The sequence below is a fragment of the Neovison vison genome, chromosome 3, assembly GCF_020171115.1.
Source record: "Neovison vison isolate M4711 chromosome 3, ASM_NN_V1, whole genome shotgun sequence".
NCBI classification, from domain to species: Eukaryota; Metazoa; Chordata; class Mammalia; order Carnivora; family Mustelidae; genus Neogale; species Neogale vison.
Genome location: NC_058093.1, coordinates 64624743 through 64647473, shown reverse-complemented (window position 1 = coordinate 64647473; position 22731 = coordinate 64624743). Strand labels below are relative to the sequence as shown.

Sequence of the window (22731 nt, the reverse complement as noted above, 5' to 3'; positions counted from 1 at the left end):
GGGGCTGGTACCTTATACCAAGCATTAACAAATTATGGCACATAGACCAAATATGTCCTTCTCCTTGTTATTATTTTTTTTTAAGATTTATTTATTTATTTTAGAGCCAAAGAGACAGAGAAAGCACAAGCAGGAGGGGCTGAGGGAGAGGGAGACAAAATCCCAAGCTCACTCCAAGCTGAGCGCCAAGCCCAACATGGGGCTTGATCTCAGGACACTGAGATTACAACCTAAGCCGAAACCAAGAGTCAGACACTTAACCAACTTTGGAACTTAACCAACTTTGGAATGCCTCCATTCTTTGTTTTTGTAAATAAACTTTTATTTGAACACAACCATGATCGTTGCTTATTACATGATGTTTCTACCTGTTTTCCTGCTACTACTACAGAGTTGAGTAGATATGACAGAGACCGAATGGCTCAAAAAGCCAAAAAGATTTACCATCTGACCCTTTATTAAAAAAAGTTTGCCAACTTCCACCTTAAGTTCATCAATTACCTCATCTCTCTGCTTGAATCCTAAATAGAATCCTACCTGAGGGGCAAGTACTGTTTCTCAGGTACCAACTTGGTTGAACTATAAATTATTTCAACAGAAGGATGTAACCTATTTTCAAATTAGTGACATCTGACTAAAGGCATTAGTATATGTAAAGGATAAAAAACCAAACCAAAACAAAACCTATAAGTCTTAGCTCAAACACTTCTAGAAGAAATTACTTTGAAAAAATGTTGCCTAGAGAGAGGCAAACTTGAGATAAATTATTAACAGTTATTGCAGTCCATTAGGAATTCAGAAAATACTAGTCCCATTCCTTAGCTGCTGCTCTTTTTGCAGTACATTTCCTCTGACCACACCCCGCTGCTAGACAAATTCAGCCTCACTGTTTTAGAGAGAGAATTAGCATTGATTTTCTACCATTAAATAAAATATTACAAAGGCATGCTTATAAATGATTACATCCTCAAGGCTTGCAAATAGACAAGATAAACATTTCTTCTCCCTTAAGCTCATCTGCTAAATTGAATCTGATCGAAAGAAAGCAAAATTTCTCATGTAAATCAAATGACTAGATATGCTGACATTTTGTTTCACAAAGTAGTCTTTCTACAAGGTTATACATATGACTACTAAAATTTAAAATGGCTGAAGGAAAGGAAGGGTTTTACACTCTATTGTGCTGTTTTTTTTTTTCCTCTGCACTGATTAAAATAAAGAAGTCGTCATGTCAATGGGCAAAGCCCGTTACATTGCTTTTATCAAATGCAAAGAGGTGTAAATACAAACTGTAAAGTAAAAGAGAAAGATCATGACTCACCGTCTGACAGCAAAGCTATTAAACATAATCAAAGACTCAGAGTGAACTCACGTTGCCTTTCAACACATTGCTAAAAACCCTTTTTGCTGTAAAACTAGCATAAAATGTCACAATCCTGACACTGCTGTTGGAGAAACTTGGTTTAAGGCATTTAAAACAACTTCAAGACTGCGAATAAAGAGGAGTTACTTACCATAGGATAAGTCACACTGCATTTAGTCTGGACACAGGGCAGCTCAAGCTGTGATCAATAATTTATTAAAAGTTGGTCTTTCAGGGCATTATAATCTATAATCTTAGGACACTTATTTGCAACGAAAACATATAGTTTGTTGAACGAACGCAGGCTCACACGTGTTTACAACAAAGTCAATGTCGTCGTTTACAAAATACAAGGACAATGATTTATTCTCAGGAAGTCATTTGGACCATGAGGTGAGGTACATGGTTCTATATTGAGAAGTGAAAATCCTGCCCATGGTGTAGGATTCCCAGACCTTGAATGAAAGGAACAGATGGGCAGGTGGATGGCATATGTAGGTGCAAGAGAACAGATATAACAATCCACAAGTATCCTGAGCATTACCTGAAAAGTGCCCATTTGTTTTCTGCTCATGACTTCTTTAAAGGCATGTATTCCAAAATTCACTTCTTGCAATACATCCGTTTATGAAAACAGTTGTGAACCTAAGGGCTTTTATGAGTTCTGTGGGAAGCTTAATCATGACTATTTAGAAGTTGAAGCTGGTCTTCCAAGGCCAGGCCCTGGCCAGCCTTGCAGTTTTGCTCTGTCTGTCTCACCAGTGTTTTATTCATGCTCTTTGGACTTCAGGCTGTGGAGCACCACCTACTTCCACTTGACTCTCCATGTACACTCAGCATGGAGTCTGGAAGACAGTTTCTACTTAATAAATGCATGTGGCCTACATGACTACAAGAATAATTCTCAGCACTTACTTTTAAGCAGTGTGAAAACACAAAGGTGGAGAGTGACCTGTCCAAGGAAGACAGGCTTTGGTTGCCAATATCCACTCAACCTCTGGTCCAATAAGTTTGACCTCAAAACTTTCTCCCATATGCTCCAAAAAGTAAGTCACAAACACTGATATTTACTGTAGGGTCCAATGTGACTAGCCTATTACAGAATTCAGGCTTCATACTGACTTCAATACTGCCTCTGGCTCCTTTTAATTTGTTGTCCATTAGGTTTCTTCTTTGGAAATTCTGGATCATACACTTTCACACAGTGATTCACTTTGAACCTTCCCTTAGCCTTGGTACCTTCTAAGCTCAAAAGTCCCTGCTCTAACATCTAACACTTTGACACCCCCGACCCCCACCACCCTGGTCAACCAAAACAAGGAGGGAACCTGGCCTGAAAGGAATAATCTCAGGAAAAACTTCAACGGATATTTTAATTTCTGTTTTCTTCCTTAAAGCCTTGCTGATCTTTGAAAATTTTTAGCAAAGGCAAGCGCAAAAATTCTTTTTTCAATGATAAAAACCCAGAATTTTCTAGTTAACTCCCATCTTAGTGGATAACCGATGGCTTTTCTTAGGTGATATGCATGAAAAATGTCACTCCCAACTGCCAACCTTTATAGAAATAGGTGAACAGGTTATTTATCACTAAAGTGTTTAGTGTTATTTAACTCTCCATATACCACATTGTGCTTCATCTGTACTTTCCAAAGAGCTCATGTCACTGCTTACCTTATGTTATATTTATTGTTTTATTTCTTTCTTACAGTACTTTGGTAGCTAACTGAGGACAGCTCATTTGTTTTTCTTACTCACTGTATTCCCCAGAACATAAACAATGAAACTTGTTCATAAGGACACTAGAAATGCTTACTAAATGTAAGATGAGAAAATGAAAGCATATGCAAACATATCCAGTTCTAGTTTGGTGAAATGAATATTTAACTATTAGATTGAAATGAGATTTTGAGATTTTGATTAGTTTTTGTGCCTAGTTTTAATAGTCATTATCAGAATTACATATGTGTTCTAAAATCCTGTAGAGGCAACAAATAATATCCACCCCCCACACACACACTCTTTCACGCTTTTGATTATCTACAGGTCAATTTCTGTTGGTGCTTCCCACTTCCATTATACTTCCCTAATGTGATCCCAGATGAAATTATAGGTTCCTGGTCTAGGCTCATAGGGTGTTCATGTGGATGTTTTTTTCTTTTTTTTTTTTTTTAAATTATACTTGGTAATAAGGATGGGCAAAGTGGGAATTAGCTGAATTTCTCTTAAGCTTCTTCAACCTTTAGGTATTCTTTCTCTGCTTGCAATGGCCTTCTACTGCTCTTTGGATGTTCTATGACCTCATTTAGTCCCAAATCTCAAACTGAATCTCTCTAGACTCTCCTTACAAAATACGTTCTTAGTCTCGTTCTGCTGGAAAGTTTCCAATATATGAATTAGTCATACGATGTTAATGAATGATAGCAGCTTAAGGCATTTTTCTGGTACAGAGGGATTTACATTTTGATAAGGGGCAATGCCCTAACCCAAAGGATGAAATTGCTAATGGTAGAACTTAAGTCTTCAGAGATAGCATCAAGGGGTCAGAAAGCCTTCCAGCCCTATCATATTGGCTGCCAGCTCTAACAGTGCGGAGGACTTCCACTCCCACAATACAGTCCCCTTTATCACCATGAAAAATCAAGAAACTAAATTCTATGTAAGTCCCAAATGCTGACATTGGCAAATGCTGAACTCATTAAAAAGGGAAAAATGTCAACACAGTGGGTCCAAAGAAGTTTTGGATTTGGTAGGAGGAGGATGGGGAAGAAAGGAAAGCAGGGAGAGAGAAAGGCAGGAGAGGAGAGGTACTGTTAACAGGGAATGAAAGAAGTATCTCTTTTATATGAATGTTAACTATACTATATTACTAGAATGCATGTATTTTTAATACACTTCCGAAATTAAATTGTATGTATTAATCCAATTTTTTGTGAAATAAAAAGAGATTGATTTACCATCTGTGGAGAAGAGGGACTTAAAAGACACAACAGATTTAAGGGCCATTAAATGTAATGTGTTAAAATTTTAAAATGATTTTCATAATTGTAGCTTTGTATCTTAAGCTAGTTTGTAATAAGGAATACTAATTTTGACAAACAGGTCAGGGCTATTTACCCAATAGTTATTAACTGAAGTGAGTGGTCAATTTGTCATTGGTAAGAATGGTGGAAAAGGAGTTCTGCAGTCTTATATTTGTGAAGAAAATCAGTAAGAGATGAATTTGCTTGATAGCAAGAAAATTCAGCTGTATTTGTTGAACACATGACTTTATGATCTTTTTGGAAAACAGTAAGTCATACACACTTGTAGAACATGGTGTTGGCCTTGTGTTAGTTCATGCATACCCTCTTACAGATGTGGGTAAAAGTCAGGAGAGGGCTTGAGAGATGAACCTACATAAAAGAAATCAATGCAGTGGGTTTTTGAGTGTGTTACTGTGCTGACTCCTAAGTTTCCTTAAAAAATTTTTTTAATTTAAATTTAATTTAATTAACATATATTGTATTATTAGTTTGAGAGGTAGAATTTAGTATTCTTCAGTGTATACAATGCCCAGTGCTCATTCTATCAGTCCTCCTGAATGCCTATCACCCAATTACCCCTTTCTCCCACACCCCCCCAGCAACCCTCAGTTTGTCTCCTATAGTTGAGTCTCTTATGATTTGCCTCCCTCTGTTTTATTTTATTTTTAATCATCTTATTTTATTTTTCCTTCCCTTCTTCTATGTTCATATGTTTTGTTTCTTAAATTCCACAGATGAGTGAAATCATATGGTATTTGCCTTTCTCTGACTGACTTGTTTCACTTAGCATAATAGACTCTAGCTCCATTCATATCTACATCACTGCAAATGGCAAGATTTCATTCTTTTTTATGGCTGAGTATTACTTCACATTTCTTAACTAAATTTTGAAACTTTATAAAGATGTCATTTTATTTATCTTTTAAAAAGAAAAATTAATGAAGCAAATGGAAAGATAAGAGTTAGAATTTCCTCTCAAGTGAAAAATTCAGGTAATTGTACAGCATGAGTTTTATAGAAATTCTAAAGCAAACAGAATAATAATAATGATTGTTAAGTTACTCAGGAAAAAACTAATCTATCTCCTGTATCTTTGAAATGACTCTACACTTCTTAAATTATCCTTTGCTTCTCCATTTCCATCTGTAAACAGTTTATGAGACTCAGCAGATGAAATGCAGATCAAGACTTAGATCTGATATATATATATACATATATATGTAAAATTTCCATCTTCTTGTGTATATACACAAGAAGATGGAAATTATTAGAGGGAATTAAAGACATAGAAAATAATATTAGAATATTAATCATATACATATACAATTGTAGTTCAGTTAGAGAGATTAGAGATAATGAAGATGATACAATAATTAAATTCAATATTTCATTGAAAAAGTTTCAGAACTGATGAAAAACATGACTGTACATATAAAGGAAACATGCAATATGCCAACAGAATAAATTTAATAAATATACACTTAGACTGATCCAGTGAAACTGCAGAATATCAAAGATAAAGAAAAGGTCTTTAACATAGCCAGAAGGAAAAGACAGAACAGCTATAAAAATAAATGTAACAGTAAGATTCCCAACAATAATGGAACCCATAGGTCAACAGAATAAAATCTTCAAAATGCTGGGGAAAATAATTTTCAACATAAGCATGAAAACTACCTTTTAAGTATGAGGATAAAATAGTTACATTTACATTAAAAAACAAACAACAAAACAAAATTTCTTTCTTTTTTTTTTTTTTTTTTAATTTTATTTACTTATTTGACAGAGAGAGAGAGATCACAAGTAGGCAGAGAGGGAGTCAGAGAGAGGGGGAAGCAGGCTCCCCACCGAGCAGAGAGCCCGACGTGGGGCTTGATCCCAGGACCCTGAGATCATGACCCGAGCTGAAGGCAGAGGCTTAACCCACTGAGCCAACCAGGTGCCTCCAAAGTTTCCAATAATAGGTGATGATGAGGGGAATATTGAAGTTTTATACGTAGAAGATGGCAAATGATTTCAAAGAGACAGAAATGCAAGGAACAATGGTGAGAACAGACTATTTAATAAGCAGATAAACCTAAATAAACGCTTTATATAAATATCCATAAGCATCATTATGGTTTAACATACTGATTAACATTAGATTTTATTAAGTATGAATGGTAAAATATTTTGGACAGCCACTAAAACAATATAAATAAAACAACTACCAAACCAGTAGATAGAAAACAATGGAATAAGAAAAAAATACTCTGTTAATCCAAAACATAAAGACTGGAAAGGCAGGAGAATAAAGAAGCATAAGAAAAGTGTAAAGTAAAATGATTAAAAAAAAAAAGTTCAAACATAGTAGTAACTATAATAGATGTAAATGATCTAAGATTTTAAATTAAAAATAGAGATTATTAGATTAAATATGAAAACAAAACTAGCCACCTTCTATGTATAAGGGACATGCCCATAAGAAAACAGAAAAATTAAAAATGAAAGGATGGAGAAGGCAGACCAGGTAAATAACCAAAAAAAGGCTGGAGAATATAAAATATTCCTAAAGATTAAAAGCCATTGGAAATAGGAAGGGTGACCATATAATGATAAAAAGGGCCAATGCACCACAGAGCTATCATCATAGTTGTAAACTTGTGTGTGAAGACTAGAACTACAGTTCTAGTTAGTGCTACAGTCTTAGAACTACAAAGAGAAATCTATCTTTGTAGCAAAAGATTTCTTTCTTTCTTTCTTTTTATTTTAAGATTTTACTTATTTATTTAACAGAGAGAGAACACAAGTAGGCAAAGGGAGAGGGAGAAGGAGGCTCCCTGCTGAGTTGAGAGCCCAATGTGGGCCTCAATCCCAGGACCCTAGGATCATGAACTGAGCCAAAGGCAGATGCTTACCCAACTGAGCTACCCAGGTACCCTGTAACAAATGATTTCAATGCAATTCTTTAAATTATTAATAGATAAAGCAGATAAGAATAATGAATATATAAAAAAAACGATCAATACAGTTTACAAGATTTTTAATTTTTTTATAATTTTTTAAAATTTTAAAAAAGTTTTTATTAAATTCCAGGTAGTTAATATGCAGTGTAATATTAGTTCCAGATGCAAAATATAGTGATTCAACACTTCCATTCAACACCCAGTGACAATCTTAATTAAAAATTTAACCCTGGGGACGCCTGGGTGGCGCAGTTGGTTGGACGACTGCCTCCGGCTCAGGGCGTGATCCTGGAGTCCCGGGATCGAGTCCCGCATCAGGCTCCCAGCTCCAAGGGGAGTCTGCTTCACTCTCTGACCTTCTCCTCGCTCATTCTCTCTCTCACTGTCTCTCTCTCTCAAAAAAAAAAAAAAAAAAAAAAAAATCTAAAAAAAAAAAAAAATTTAACCCTGTATACACCTAGTGATATTTCATTTTGTTGAAGAAACATGGGGTATTTATTTATTTATTTTGAGAGAGAGAGAGAGAGAGAGAGAATGAGAATATGTGAGCAGGGCAGGGAGGTGTAGAGGGAAAGGGAGAGAGAGAATCTAACGCATGTTCCATGCTTGTGTGGAGCCCAACAGATGGCTTGATCTCACAATCCTGAGATCATGACCTGGGCCAAAATCAAGAGTCAGGCCTTAACTGACTGAGCCACCCAGGTGCCTGAAGAAACATGGGGACATTTAAAAACAATTCAGACACTAAGCCATCAGATGAGTCTCAATGTTGGCAAGTCAGTACACATAGGCCATTTTTTCTAACTACAATGTAAATAAATTAGAGCCTAATCAAAAAATTAATGGAAGTCTCCATGTAGCTGAAAATTAAACACATACACACTTGTGAGTAACTCAAAAATCAAAACTTCTAATGTAAATCAAAATATTTAGAAGGAATGATGATGTTATACTGAAATGGTACTCAATAAAACTGCATCCTTATGTGCTGTGGCTAAGCCATCAAATTAAGAAGTTAGGAAAACAGAATAAGTTCCAAGGTAACAGAAGAATAGAGATAACAAAGATTTTTTTTTTTTAAATAAGCAAAATAAGAACCAGGTTAAAATAGATGGTCAAGAAAGTCAAAGTTATTCCTCTGAAAAACCATTAAATGAGATAAAATGGTGGCCACCTTGATTAAGAGAAAAAGAGAGAAGATGCAAATAAAAATATTTAGAATATAAATGAGGACATAACTACAGATATATTGGAGACTTAAAAAATAATGCAAAGATATTCAGAGAAATTATGGCAATAAGTTGGAAATTTAGACAAAATTGACAGGAAATATATAAAACTGAATTATAACATATAAAATTGCCAAAGAAGTCTTGAAAAAGAAAAACAAAACAGAGGTATCACAATTCCAGACTTCAAGTTATATTACAAAGCTCAAATAATAAAAACAGTACAATACTGGCACAGAAATGGGCACATAGATTAATGGAGCAGAACGGAAAATCCAGAAATAAACCCACAACGGTATGGTCAATTAATCTTTGACAAAAGAGGCAAGAATAGGCAATGGGAAAAAGTCTCTTCAAAAACGGTACTAGGAAAACTAGACAAGGTGCATGCAAAAGAATGAAACTGGACCACTTTCTTATACCAAGCACAAAATAAATTCAAAATGGATTGAGGACCTAAAAATGAGACCTGAAACCATTAAAAATCTTAGAAGAGAGCACAGGTGGTAACCTCTTAGACATTAGCCATAACAACTTTTTTCTTGGTATATCTTCTGAGGCAAGGGAAACAAAAGCAAAAATAAACTATTTGGACTGCACTAAAACAAAAGCATAGCAAAAGAAACAGCCAACAAAATTAAAAGACAACTTACTGAATGGGAGAAGATATTTGCAAATGATGTATCTTATAAAGAACTGGTTTCCAAAATATATAAAAGAGTTATACAACTCAACACCCAAAAAACAAATAATCCAAATAAAATGGGCAGAAGATATGAACAGACTTTTCTTCAAAGAAGATATACAGATAGCCAACAGACACATTAAAAGAGTCTTGTCATCACTTACTATCATGGAAATGTAAATTAAAACTTCAATGAAATCACCCCACACCTGTTGGAATGGCTAAAATAAAAAACACAAGAAACAAGGATGTGGAGAAAGAAGAAACCTCATGCACTTTGGTGGGGATGCAAACTAGTGAAATCACTGTGGAAAATGGTTTGGAAATTCTCAAAAAGTTAAAAATAGAATTATCCTATGATCCAGCAATTGCACTACTGGGTATTTACCCCCAAAACACAAAAAGTCTAAAAGGGATACATAAACCTGCATGTTTACTGCAACATTATTTACAATAACTTAAGAGTGGAAGCAGCCCAAGTGTCCATTGATAGAGGAATGGATAAAGAAGGCGTGGTATATTTATACAATGGAATATTATAAGGGCATAAAAAGAATGAAATCTTGCCATTTGCAGTGAAATGGATAGAGCTAGAGAGTATAATTATTTATTATATTGCTAAAGAAATAAATCAGTCAGAAAGACAAATACCATATGATTTCACTCATATGTGGAATTTAAAAAACAAAACAAATAAGAAAAGAGAAATTAGGCGGTGGTGGGCGGGTCTAATGGGAGACCACGCGAGATCGCGAGATCCCGTGGGGCAACGCCCCCTACCACCTTCCGCGCGCGAGTTCCTGAGCCACGGGGTCGCCGACGTGGAGGCTCATGTCCGGGTTTAATTCATTGAACAGGACTAATATCATACTGCAGCATTTGAGAATGTCTAAGCACACGGATGCCGCAGAAGTACTGTTGAAAAGAAAAGGTTGTGCAGGAGTGATAACACTAAACAGACCAAAGTTCCTAAATGCACTGAATCTTAGTATGATCTGGCACATTTATCCACAGCTCAAGAATTGGGAACAAGATCGTGAAACTTTCCTGATCATTATAAAAGGAACTGGTGGAAAGGCTTTCTGTGCTGGGGGTGATATCAGAGTAATCTTTGAAGCTGGGAAGGCAAACCAGAAGATAGCTCAAGATTACTTCAGAGAAGAATATACACTGAACAATGCCATTGGTTCTTGCCGGAAACCGCATGTTGCTCTTATTCATAGAATTACAATGGGTGGGGGAGTTGGTCTCTCAGTTCATGGGCAATTCCGAGTGGCTACTTTCAGTCTCTTTTTGTGATGCCAGAAACAGCAATAGTGATTTTGGTGGGAGATGACTGAACAGATGTAGCTGGATGCATCAACTCTGGTGCAGTCAAGGTGCACCCTGGAACACTTCTGAGCAATCAGCATTCCCCACCCAAACGAGAGACAAAGGAAAAGAAAAAAAAAAAAAAAAGAAGAAGAAGAAAAAGAAAAAGAAAAAAAAGAAAAAAAGAGAGAGAGACAGGAAAGAAGGGGAAGATGAAAAAGAAGGTTCAGCCCAGATGGGCCCCAAGGCAAGATTTATGAAGTAGACAAACAAGAGATAAAAAGACTGATACAAGTATATAGCAAGAGAAAAAAATATATATATATGCCATTAAAGAAAGAACCTCGTCAAAAAGAACCACAAGTGTAAAATTTATATGCTATCAGGACAAACACAAAAAACACAGAAACACTGGTGGAAGAAGATGGGAGAGTTCTTATAAATTCTCAGTGTGTGCGAGGAAGGTTGTTTTGATTCTTCCTGGATGTATCTTGATATCTTTGTTAAAGGACTCAACTTTCCTAAGATAAAGGGGATTAAAAATTGGTTTACCTATAGGGGTAGTATTGATTGGGGAAAGGGGATTACTTTGAAGTTTAACTCTATATGAATATTAGAGGATAAAAATAAAAAGGAATAAACTAGACTAAACTAAACTAAAATTTTTAAAAAGGAATTCAAAAAATAAAAATGCAAAAGAACAACAACAAAAAAGAGAAATTAAAAAAGAGAGAGGGAAAGAGACCAAGGAACAGACTAATACCTAGAGGGAACAAACTGATGGTTATTAGAGGGGAGGTTGGTGGGGGGTAAGTGATGGAGATTAATGATGACACTTGTCATGATGTGCACCGGGTTTTGTTTGGAATTGTTGAATCACTATATTATACATCTGAAATTAATATAACACTGTATGTTAACTAATGGGGTTAAAATAAAAACTTTTTAAAAAGAAGGAAATAAAAAGAACTACTCTACAATCTAGTGATCATACTACTGAGTATTTACCCAAAGAATACAAAAACACTAATTTGAAAAGATTTAGGTGCCCTTATGCTTATTGCAGTATTTTTTATAATAGCCAAACAATGGAAGCAGCCTATGTGTCTGTTGATAAATGAATGGATAAAGAAGATGTGGATATATACGTACATATACACACACAAACCAAGAAACAGACTCTTAACTATAGAGAACAAACCAATGGTTACTATAGGGAAATGGTGGGGGGATGGGTGAAGTGGGTGAAGGGAATTAAGGATTGTGCTTATCATGATGAGCACTGAGGTAATGTCCAAAATATATAAAAATGTATATAACTCAACACCAAAACCCCCAAATAATCCCATTAAAAGTGGGCAGAGAACTTAAATAGACATTTTTCAAAAGAAGTCATACTGATGGCAAACAGACACACGAAAATATGCTCAACATAGTCATTTGGGAAATACAAAGCAAAAACACAATGAAATCTTACTTCCCTCCTGCAGAGTGGCTAGAAACAAGACAAGAGATCACAAGTGCTGGCAAAGATATGGAGAAAAAAGAACTCTAGTGCCTTGTTGTGTAGCCACTGTGGAAAACAGTAGAGGTTCCTTAAAAAATTAAAAATATTAAAAAATTTAAAACTAAACAAGATAATCCAGTAATCCAACAACTGGGTATTTACTGAAAAGAAAACAAAAACAGTTATTCAGAAAGATAAATGAATCCCTGTGTTTAGTACAGCATTATTTACAATAGCCAAATTATGAAAGCAACCCAAGGATCCACTGACAGATGAATGGATAAAGAAGATGTATTACACACACACACACACACACACACACACACACACACACTTATCTGGCTATGAAAAAGGATGAGATCTTGTCATTTGTAACAACATGAATGGACCTAGAGGGTATTATGCTAAGTGCAATAAGTTAGAGAAAGACAAATACCATATGATTTCAGTTATATGTGGAATTTAAACAAAACAAAACAAACAAAAATCAGAAGCAGACCCATAAATACAGAGAATAAACTGATGATTGCCAGAGGTGTATAGAGTGGGAGGATTGACAAAATGGGTGAAGGAGTGTGGGAGATACAGACTTCCAGTTATAGAATGAATAAGTCACCGAAATAAAAGGCACAGCACAGGGAATATAGCCAGTGGTGTTGAAATAGTGCTGTATGGTGACAGATGGTAGCTACACTTGTAGTGAGCATAGCTTAACATATAGATGGTCAAGTCACTGTGTCGTACATCTGAAACGAATGTATACAACATTGTATGTCAACTATACTTTAATAAAAATAAATAAAATATAGAAAAACAAAATGCTTTATAGTTATGAAAACATTTCATTTGAAAAATAGGCAAAAGAACAGAAAAGCCTTAAAAGAGACATAACCCTATATAAATATATTAAGCATGCTTAATTTCATTGGTAACCAGGGAAATACAGATTAATACTAAATGTCAAACATTTTGTTATTTCCTCATTTCTCAGAAAGAAGTTTGACTCTACTAAATGCTACTACTGCTGATGTCGTTTGGTAGTGGCCAGTGTTTAAACTGTTATAACTGCTTTAGAAAAAAAAAAATACTGGGGGCACCTGGGTGGCTCAGCCTGCTTCCCCTCTGTCTCTGCCTGCTGCTCTGCCTACTTGTGATCTCTCTCTCTGTCAAATAAATAAATAAAATCTTTAAAAAGAAAAGAAAAGAAATACTGGCACTATTTTGTAAAATCAAACCTCAGAAACAAATTCAGCTGTTCCTTTCCTAGGCAGACCAGAGAAAATCTTGCTTAGTGCATCAGAAGGCATTGCTCATAATATCAGAAAATCAGGAATGTTCATTAGCAGAAATATGGATAAAAATATGATATATTCACATTAGCATATTAGAAAATGATGAAAATGAGTGAACTACAGTTGTAATAACAACTATACACTGGTATGTTTAAAAATAATATTCACAGAAAAAGCAAGCAATAAAGACTATTTATAGTATACAATTTCTATAAAACTCAAAACCAAGGAACCAAGCAACATGTTGTTTAGGGATATAACATGCTAAATATTTCTTCCTTTTTAAATGGCAAAAAGTGATAAAACAAAATTCATTACAGTAGAGAATTCTGAGCAGGAAGTAAAAAGTAAAAGGCAAAGTACATAAGCAATGGTATTAGGATTATTTTAATTATTTAAGTTGGTTGATAGTTTCATAGATATTAGTTATATTGTTATTCATAACTTACATATATATTTCAAAAATTTTTTTGAATGTTCAAATAGTATGTGCTAAAAATCAAAACACAGAATTATATCGTCTCTGTGGTCACATTTCTTTTATGGCTCCTTAATGTTTATCAAAGTATCACACAATTAGCATGATGTTCTAGATGCAACTTCTTTTTGCTATGTTAGGTCATCTTCCAGGTAGGTTAGAACAGATTTCCTTCCCTCACATATACTGCCACATATGCTGCTGCTTTACTTGTTCTTTGATGGAGGTACAATACACTTCATACTCTCATATCTTTTCTTAAACTCTTCCCTCAGCTTTCAATGTTTCTCCCCTGATTATACAAACCTTTCTCATCTGTCAGCATCTAGCTTTTCCTCATCTCCTCAGTGAGAACTGATTTAACCAGTGTCACTTCTCCCACTCTGGATTACTTGTACCAACATTATAGTGTAATCTGCATCCATTAGGTAGGAAATAGTCAAACTGTGATGGTGAAGCAACTGTCATACTATAATGGAAAAAGACTTCATTTAAAGCAGTCTTGGAGCAAGCATTCATCAGAAAGTGAGAGTACAAAGCACTGATAGAGTACTAGGACAAGAACAGATTGTAGTCAGAATGGGAGATGCACAGAACATCAGTTTATTTAACTACCTTCGTAGGAACTTCTAGAGTCTTTCAGAGTCATGATAGTCTTTCTCGTAACCACACCTGGCTGAGAGACGTCATCAGTTTCTCAGTAGGGACAAACTGGCAGTATATATCAGCTCTCCACTCAGTAGCATTAATATATTGTGGGATATAATTTTCTTTATCCCATTATATACCTTCATAGAGTTTGAGTAAGTTCCTAAATTCCTTCATACAGTAGTGAATTGAACACTCCCTGTTGCCAACACTGTTATAGTCAGATAGCTTTACTCCGTGTTTGCCATCAAGATTTTGGTTTCCATCAGTTCAAGAGCAGCATTCTGTAAAGGGTGAACTTCAAGCTACACGGTTGATTTAGTTAGTGATTCATCACTAGTCATTCAACTATGGCATACAAGGTTTGGGGACCTGAGGACAGTGGGAGGAGTGGTCTTCCTGGCAGGGAGGAGAATTTGATCACTGCACTGACATTATTTAGAATTGATAGTGCAGGGTGATCACAAAAAGACTAATGCTTAGTCACTTGTATTATTTTTATAAACTTCCCTTTAAACATCGCACCCCCTTACTTGTCTGCATCTGTGATGGACCACTCTTACCGTGTTAACAACTTCTTTGAAGGTTGTAACTTCTTTGAAGGTATGAAAGTGATCTTAATTGCCCTTGGCAATTGTACCTTCTTTGTAGGTGTGAAAGAGATTTTTTTTTATTAGAAAAACATTATCCCATTTATTTAACTGATGTTGCCTACTTTCTATACATTAAAGAGTGATATACAATAAAACAATCTATGTGTAAAAAGTCTTTCAATAAAAAATCTATGTGTAAAAAGTCTTTAAAATCTCATTAAATTAAATTAAACATAATTAAAATTAAAATACCAAGGAATAAGAAATACTTGTATCAAATTTAATTGATAATATTTTCCTTTGGTGGAACATAAAATTACATTACTAATAATTATAGTATTTTTTTTCCAATTTATTTATTTACCCAACTTTTGTAGCAACATGGACGGGACTGGAAGAGATTATGCTGAGTGAAATAAATCAAGCAGAGAGAGTCAATTGTCATATGGTTTCACTTATTTGTGAAAGAGATCTTAATTGCCCTTGGATGGCAAAACCCCAACATTTAGTTGATTCTTAGCAGATGTTTGTCAAAGAAAGGAATTTCACTTGTTAGGATGTGCTTGGTGACAAATACCCAATTTACATTGATACTAACAATGAAGCAGATACAGTGACTCATGAGAAAAACCTGGTTTGGTGACTCAACAACGTTGGGTCAAACACCCACTTTCTTTTTGCTTCTCCAGTCTACCTTCTGGAGTGTCAGATCACTGGTACAGATACGATTGAAGAGGCCACAGAAGTCCCTGCCCATGACCAAGAGAAATGAGAAGAGCAATCCAGAAGCATTCTCACAAAAACAAGGAAGCTTCTATTCTCAGTATTGCTCTCTATTCTCATTCCCCTGGCCTGGGTCATATTCTTAGCGCTGGAGCAATGACTTCTAGAGCCAGGGTTTGAAAAGAGATCTTCTTCCAGAGATGCAAAGGAAAACTAGAATACTGTCCAGGTAAAGAGGGAACTGGAAATTGTGAAGCCATCACAGTGCCTGCTGAAAGAATAAAGTATAATTGGTTGCACAGTGGGGTCTGGAAGAAGGTTTTGACTTGGAAAAGGATTCATGATATTGGGCACAACCTAAAAAATGATCAAACGTATATTAACCATTTCTAGGAAAGTTTTTATTATTTATATGTTTGGTTATTTGCATTGCTAATGTTTTACTTTTCAGAGTATTTGCATAAGGATGATCTTATCTGTACTGTGGTATTATCCTTCAGAGAAGTAACCAGGAAGGATATTTCTACTCTGGACACTTTTTATTCTAACTTACTATGTGGGCTATTACTGTAATGTTCTTGAAAAGTATCTAAAAACACAATTATTCATTAATATGCTATAATAATATTGTTTTACTTGCCAGGTTAAAAATAAGTTCACAAAAATTTTATTTAGTATTATTTTGCATCCAAGTCAAGAATGACAGGCCAAAGACATCTCGCCATATGGTGTTTTTGCTGGTGTTCGAAGCAGCATGTACTAACATTCCTGGAAAGAAATGGACCAAAGAACCCTGAACATTTTGTACTTATACTTTAAAATATATGCTTCACTTTTTGGTATGCAATAAGAGAACTGTACGTACCATCCATCTTTCCTTGGTGCAAAAAGTGGACCTCTCAGAGAAGCTATTAAATGTGTTCTATTTACCCTAATCTGACAAGTACCAAACACATTGTTTTACATTTTTCCAATAGAATTGCTTTTAATGTAGTAAAGATTGTAATAAAAAGAATAAATAGGCTAAAATTTTAAAAAATTATAAAAGAAGGCCATCACATATATTTAATGAACTCTTTCTTTGGGCTAATCTTTGGAAGGATGGGGAGTTTATAGTCTAGTGCTATGGAAGCTGATAATAAACATGTAAATATATACTGTTAAGGAAGAAAATGCTAAATACTTACAAAATATGTGATTGAAGAGAAGACAAATAATATCCCCATACTTTTCTAGACATGAGACATAAACCCATTTGACCACAATCTCCAACTGCAGCATTTAGGAATAGTGCTTAGTCCATCCCACTGTCTTCCCTCATGATTTCCTTCTTTGGACCAAGAAAGCTAATACATCTTATGGACAGCTTTCTGATTATTTTAAAATTTTAAAGTATTACTTAAATTTTCCATCACTACAGGCTTTCTTATAAGTTATAACAGACCTATATGTGAGTCATAAATTTAGAAATTACAGTTGCTTAGGAAAAAAGTTAAAATAACTTAATTTAAAAAACTCCGTTTGGTAAAGTAAAATTTAGAATGATAGCTTTTATCCTTCAACACACTTCCTCAATTGCTACAGCTTTGGCAGCAGAAAAGAAATCAATCCAAGCAAGAGCAAGAACGGCAGGAGAAATGGACTCTGGACTGGAATTAGCCATCATGAAACTTAAAATTAGGGCAGATTGAGCTTAAGGAAAAAGAATATTTCACCTATAACCATAAATAAATGACTGCTTATAATACTGTCTTAAGAATTATACATTTCAATACATTTCAAGGGAAACCTGGAAAGATAGTGAATATCAAAAAATTGAAGATATCAAGGCTACATGGAGTTCAAGACAATTGTTTCTTGATTTCAAATATAGACAAGAGTTTGTCTCACAATGGAAAGTACACAAACAACAAGTCAATCAGAAGGGTGATTTTGACTTTTCTCTGAAACTTCTAGCTATTTTGAAAGGCTAAGAAATCTCAAGGTATTATCTGAAATCTTTCTTTTCAAAGGTTTGAATTGTAACCCTGTCTGGAGAGGGATTCTAAACTATTTTCTGTGTTTGTGTATCCATGCATGTGTTTCACTTAGAAGATATTAAGGGTATTTGAGATTGGAAGAAGAAAAAATATAGAAAGAACACCACTACAGTGACTTCTTCAGGAAAATACCATTTGAGAAAAGCTTAAGATGAAATTGACCCCAGTTTGACGATATTTGCTGAATGGGTTCTATCATTCTCATTATATTCATCATTTAAATTGATTTTTGAGGGAGGGATTTTTTTTTTCTTTAAGTTATCTCTACATCAAATGTGGGGTTTGAACTCACGACCCTGAGATCAAGATTGCATGCTCCAATGACTGAGCCAACCAGGCACCCCAACACTGATTTTACTGAATTTGAAAAGTGAATTTGATCTTATCAATTATTTTGAACTTTTCACTCATTAACCCACATTCATAGATAGTTGCATGTAACCAGGAAAGATTCCCTATCAATTGGGAATGTTGCCTCTCTAACTTGTTGATATTATTTATAGTCCCTAAAACTCAAGTGGAATTTTGTTTTTTTCAAAACATGTTTTATGACTTACCTGGATTTTCATTATTGCTTACCTGGATTTTCTTTGTTTTTTTTTTTATTGTGGCAAAAAAAAGCAAATAACATAAAATTTACCATTTTTGCCATTTTTAAGTAGGTGGTAGAGTAGTGTCAAGTATATTCATATTGTTGTGCAACAGATCTCTAGACCTTTTCATCTTGCAAAACTGAAATGCTAACCATTGACTAATAACTCCCCCTCTTCTCAAGAACTACCTTCAGCCTCTGGTAAACACCATTCTACTTTCTGTTTCTAAGATTTTGACTACTGGAGATGATGCATACAAATGGAATTATGAAATATTTGTGTGACTGGCTTATTTCACTTAGCATAATGTTCTCAAGTTTCATCCATGCTGTGGCATATGACAAGATTTCATTCTTAAAAAAAAAAAACAATAATATTGCATTGTATATGTACCATGTTTTATTTATTCATTCATCTGTCAGTGGACATTTAGGTTGCTTTTGCCTCTTCGTTATTGTGAATAGTTGCATGGATTTTCTTACAACACCGTCTATGTTATTTTAGAACTCAGGTATAAAACTTGAGATCTGAGGCTACTGTCATTATAAAATCTCTCTAGTCTTCTCTTTCTACTGGAGGCTACTTGAGATGAGCAGGGAAAACATGAGCTCTCAGGCTCAGGAAACTTAGCACATTGTTTGGGGGTTTGTAATCATGAAGACTTTATGTGTCAGTCATGGATTCTCCAGTCTAGAAAAGACCTCTAGTTTAACCAATCACCCTATATTTAAATTTCCTTTCCAAAAGTCCTGTCAAGTGTTTTCCATGCTAGAAATCACAGTGATAGGCTAAGTCTAAGGTACTGCTACTGCCATTAGATTGCCCTAGTAGAAAATTCTTCCTCAGCCTACACTAACATGAAATTTCCACCAGCTCTACTCTACTATGAAGTGAGAATGTCTGTGTCCCTTGCAAAATTTCTATGTTGAAACAGTAATGAAATAGTATTGAAAAGTGGAGTTACTGGGAGGTAATTAGGTTTTGAGGATAAAGACCCATGATAAAACTAGTGTCTATATAAGAAGAAGAGAACTATTCCTCTGTTCCCTGCCATGTGAGGATATAAGAAGATGGACTATAGCAAACCAAGAAGAGTGCCATCACCAAATACCAATTCTGCTGTTGCCTTGATCCACGGGAAATAAATGTTTGTTCTTAACTGTATAGTCTATGATATCTTGTTGTAGCTGCTTGAAATGACTAAGACATATTCCTTGGATTCATGACTAACATATCATAGAATCACAGAATGTCAAGAAACCTTGCAAACATCTCTTCTGGGCCCCTCCATTCACAGGCTCATTTCACTTCCTTCAGGGCAAGTCCTCAAATATCTGAACACATGACCATACTAAGTTTTCCATTCTCCTGGCTAAACATTGCTGGCTCCTAAGATCCCTTTTTAACTGAAGGGCTTGTGGACCCTTTGCCCTTCAAGTTGCTTTTTTCTGAGCACATATCAATTGATCTGCATTTCTTTTAAACGGTAAGACCCAGAACTGAACAATACACAGCTCTTCTATGCTGACAATGATCTATTAATCCACACTTTTAAGTATGATCACCTGACCACTTATGAATTGACTGAATACTGATTAAGAGCTCAGACTCTGTAGCCAGAAAGACTTGGGTTTGAAGCTGAGCTTTTTCTAGTTATGTGACACAGGAAAATTAATCTAATTAAGCCATTATTTCCTCATCCATTTAATAGAGATTACACAGTACCAACTCATATAACAGAATGCATAGTGGCTTGGCACATAATAAATACTCAACTAGTGTCAGTTCCTATAAATCTATACTTTCCAACCTATTCACAGTTGACAGTGTGAGAGACAATGAAATCTAAAGAGTTAAGGGGGAAAATGATTATTAGAATAATATTTTAAAAAATATGCATTACTTAGGATAGTTATCAAAGGAAAGGGTAAGCTTCATAAATTGCTTTAACCCTATAAAAGGGATTTATTACAATGAGTTAATTGGTTTCATTCAGTTTGGCGCCATAACATCTGGAATTTATTCTAGCTGAGTGCATGCAACCCTTTGAATTTATTAATCCAGTTCATCAGCAACCTGCTAATTTTGCATGAGCAATAGAATTAACTGGATGTGCTGACCATATAATTTTTAGACCACTTTCTCCTACCACCAATACTACCTTGAACTCCCAATGGATTCTGAAGAAAGGGTCCTACCTGCATTGCAGTGATGACAGGATGTTGATGAACACTTTACAGACATCCTGAATTATCTTTTGACATAACCCTTTCAGTACTTGGGCTATATTAGCTTGCTATTCACATTTTATCTAAAACAGTCTTGATTTTTTTAATATATGGCACTAAAATATTTTTGAAGTTGAATTTCCATTTAAAATATCTCAAAAGACATGGTTATACAGTGAAAAATATGAATTTGGAGTTGGTGGTGAGGGATCTAAAGTCAGTTGGCTATGGTTCAAATCCTGGAGCTTTTACCCACTAGCTCTGTGACTTGAACAAATTATTTTACCTATGTTACCCTTTCAGATCATATCAATAAAATGGAAGCAGTAATATTATCTACTTCAGAGAGTTGCTGTAAATGAAATAATGTATATGAAATGCTTCTATAGCACAGGGTCTGGCTCAATAAATGTTCCTTCTTGTTCTTCTTCCTCTTTATCGTCATCATAATCTGGATTCAAGGTTCACATTACCATTTGCTAGGTGACCACTGGCAAGTTACTCTACTCTCTAATGTCTCCATTTTCTTAACTTTTAAAAAACGTATAGTTCTAAGTACTTCATAGGATTGTTGTAAGATTAAATGAAGTAGTATATCTAAAGCACTTGGGATAGAGTAGAGGTTCAAAGAATCATCATGCATTACTTCTTTCTCTTTCTGTTTCCAACTCTCTTCATTCTTCATGAATATATATATCTATATCTGCATCTATTTATATTTGTAGTAATATATTTAGGAGAGATGTATTTGTTTTCCTGCCTTTGCATAACTTGCTTTGAGCCAGGAAACATGTTTCTCAAATATTATGCTACATATTACCAAATATAAGCAGTCTCTGCTAAGATGGCAAGAGTAGAAATAGACTGCAATTTACACTCTCATTGCTTTTGCTCTGTGGATGACCCACTGAGATGTTCAGCTGCCACTGGGGCAAGAGGTCTCTAGACAGTCTATTGGAATTTCATCTGCCAAATGCTGGAGTTAGCAAAGACCAAGGAAATATATTAAAAAGGCATGGCTCCCAGAATTTATTGGCAAGTCTAAGGTAATAAAAAGCAAAATTTGATATAACCAGGGGCTTTTTATACTATCATTTTTCACCTTTGCCACATCCTTTCAAGCTGACCTAAGCTGTTTCTCAGTAAGGTTTTAGAAATCAGAATGGGGTTTTAATGCCTTACTTGAGCATGCTTTCACTTGGCCCAGGCTGATTTATATTTAAGATTGTATTCTTTTCTCCAGAGACAGTTGGAATATTGTTGGGGTGATTGTTTAAAAATATAAAAACCATGTGCAAACTCAGTCACTTGAAGAGAGAATGAGAAGATGATGGTGGCAGAAGCAACAAGGGAAGAGAAATAAAATACTGAACATATTAAAAATGAGAAGGGGCAGAAAAGTGGCAATCATTAATGAGGTATTTGCAAACAGTTGAAAATCAAGCAAAGAAAGATGGATGAAAAAACACATGTGAATGAGGAAAAAACTGGAAGAATCGAAGATGCAAAAACAACATGCTGAAAAAAGTCAACTGACCGAGTACATCTTTCGGTCTCTTCTTTATGTTATCTGCTTGATTTAATAGAAAGGATTCCAGGAACTGTATTGTTAAAAAAAAAAAAAAGAAAATTTTAACCCACTGAGCCACCCAGGCGCCCCAAGAGAAGAAAATTTTAAAGAAAGTCTTTCATAATTCATTCTCAGTTCTCAAAGACCCAAGGTTGAGTACATTAAGAGTGACCATTGTGGCTGTTGGGATTGCCTATAAAACTTGAGTGCCTTCAGGAAAAAATGGATCATGCTGCTGGCTTCTTGGCCAAGGACTCACATGGTGCATGGGACTCTCATTCATATAATTCACTTTGTGATGATGTCTGAATAATCTCTAAATTTTTCAACACATTCAGGCCATGTTGACAGCATCTGGAAAACTGCTATTGCCTTAGAGCAATAATGGCCTGGAAATTGCTTTAACTTGGTGTTACAGTAGCAGCCACAAGCAAAGAGGCTTGTAAACTGGTAGGAAATGAGATCAAAGACCACTGCTACCTTTTTTTTTTCTTTTCTTTATAT

General features: G+C 35.1%; 2 protein-coding genes across 3 annotated transcripts in view; one reads left to right on the top strand and one right to left on the bottom strand.

The window, feature by feature from the left end:
* The window catches only part of B3GALT1 (beta-1,3-galactosyltransferase 1), a 343150-nt gene that overhangs the window by 97155 nt on the left and 223264 nt on the right, over positions 1 to 22731 (bottom strand). The window lies entirely within an intron of this gene.
* LOC122903513 (3-hydroxyisobutyryl-CoA hydrolase, mitochondrial-like) lies at positions 10043 to 10544 on the top strand. The gene has a single exon (XM_044244363.1). The coding sequence runs from the start codon at positions 10077 to 10079 to the stop codon at positions 10542 to 10544; it is 468 nt and encodes a 155-aa protein (XP_044100298.1). The 5' UTR covers positions 10043 to 10076.

What these genes read in the sequence shown, in the direction of transcription:
- LOC122903513 (XM_044244363.1), top strand. Translation starts at nt 10,077, where the DNA reads ATGTCCGGGTTTAATTCATTGAACAGGACTAATATCATACTGCAGCAT.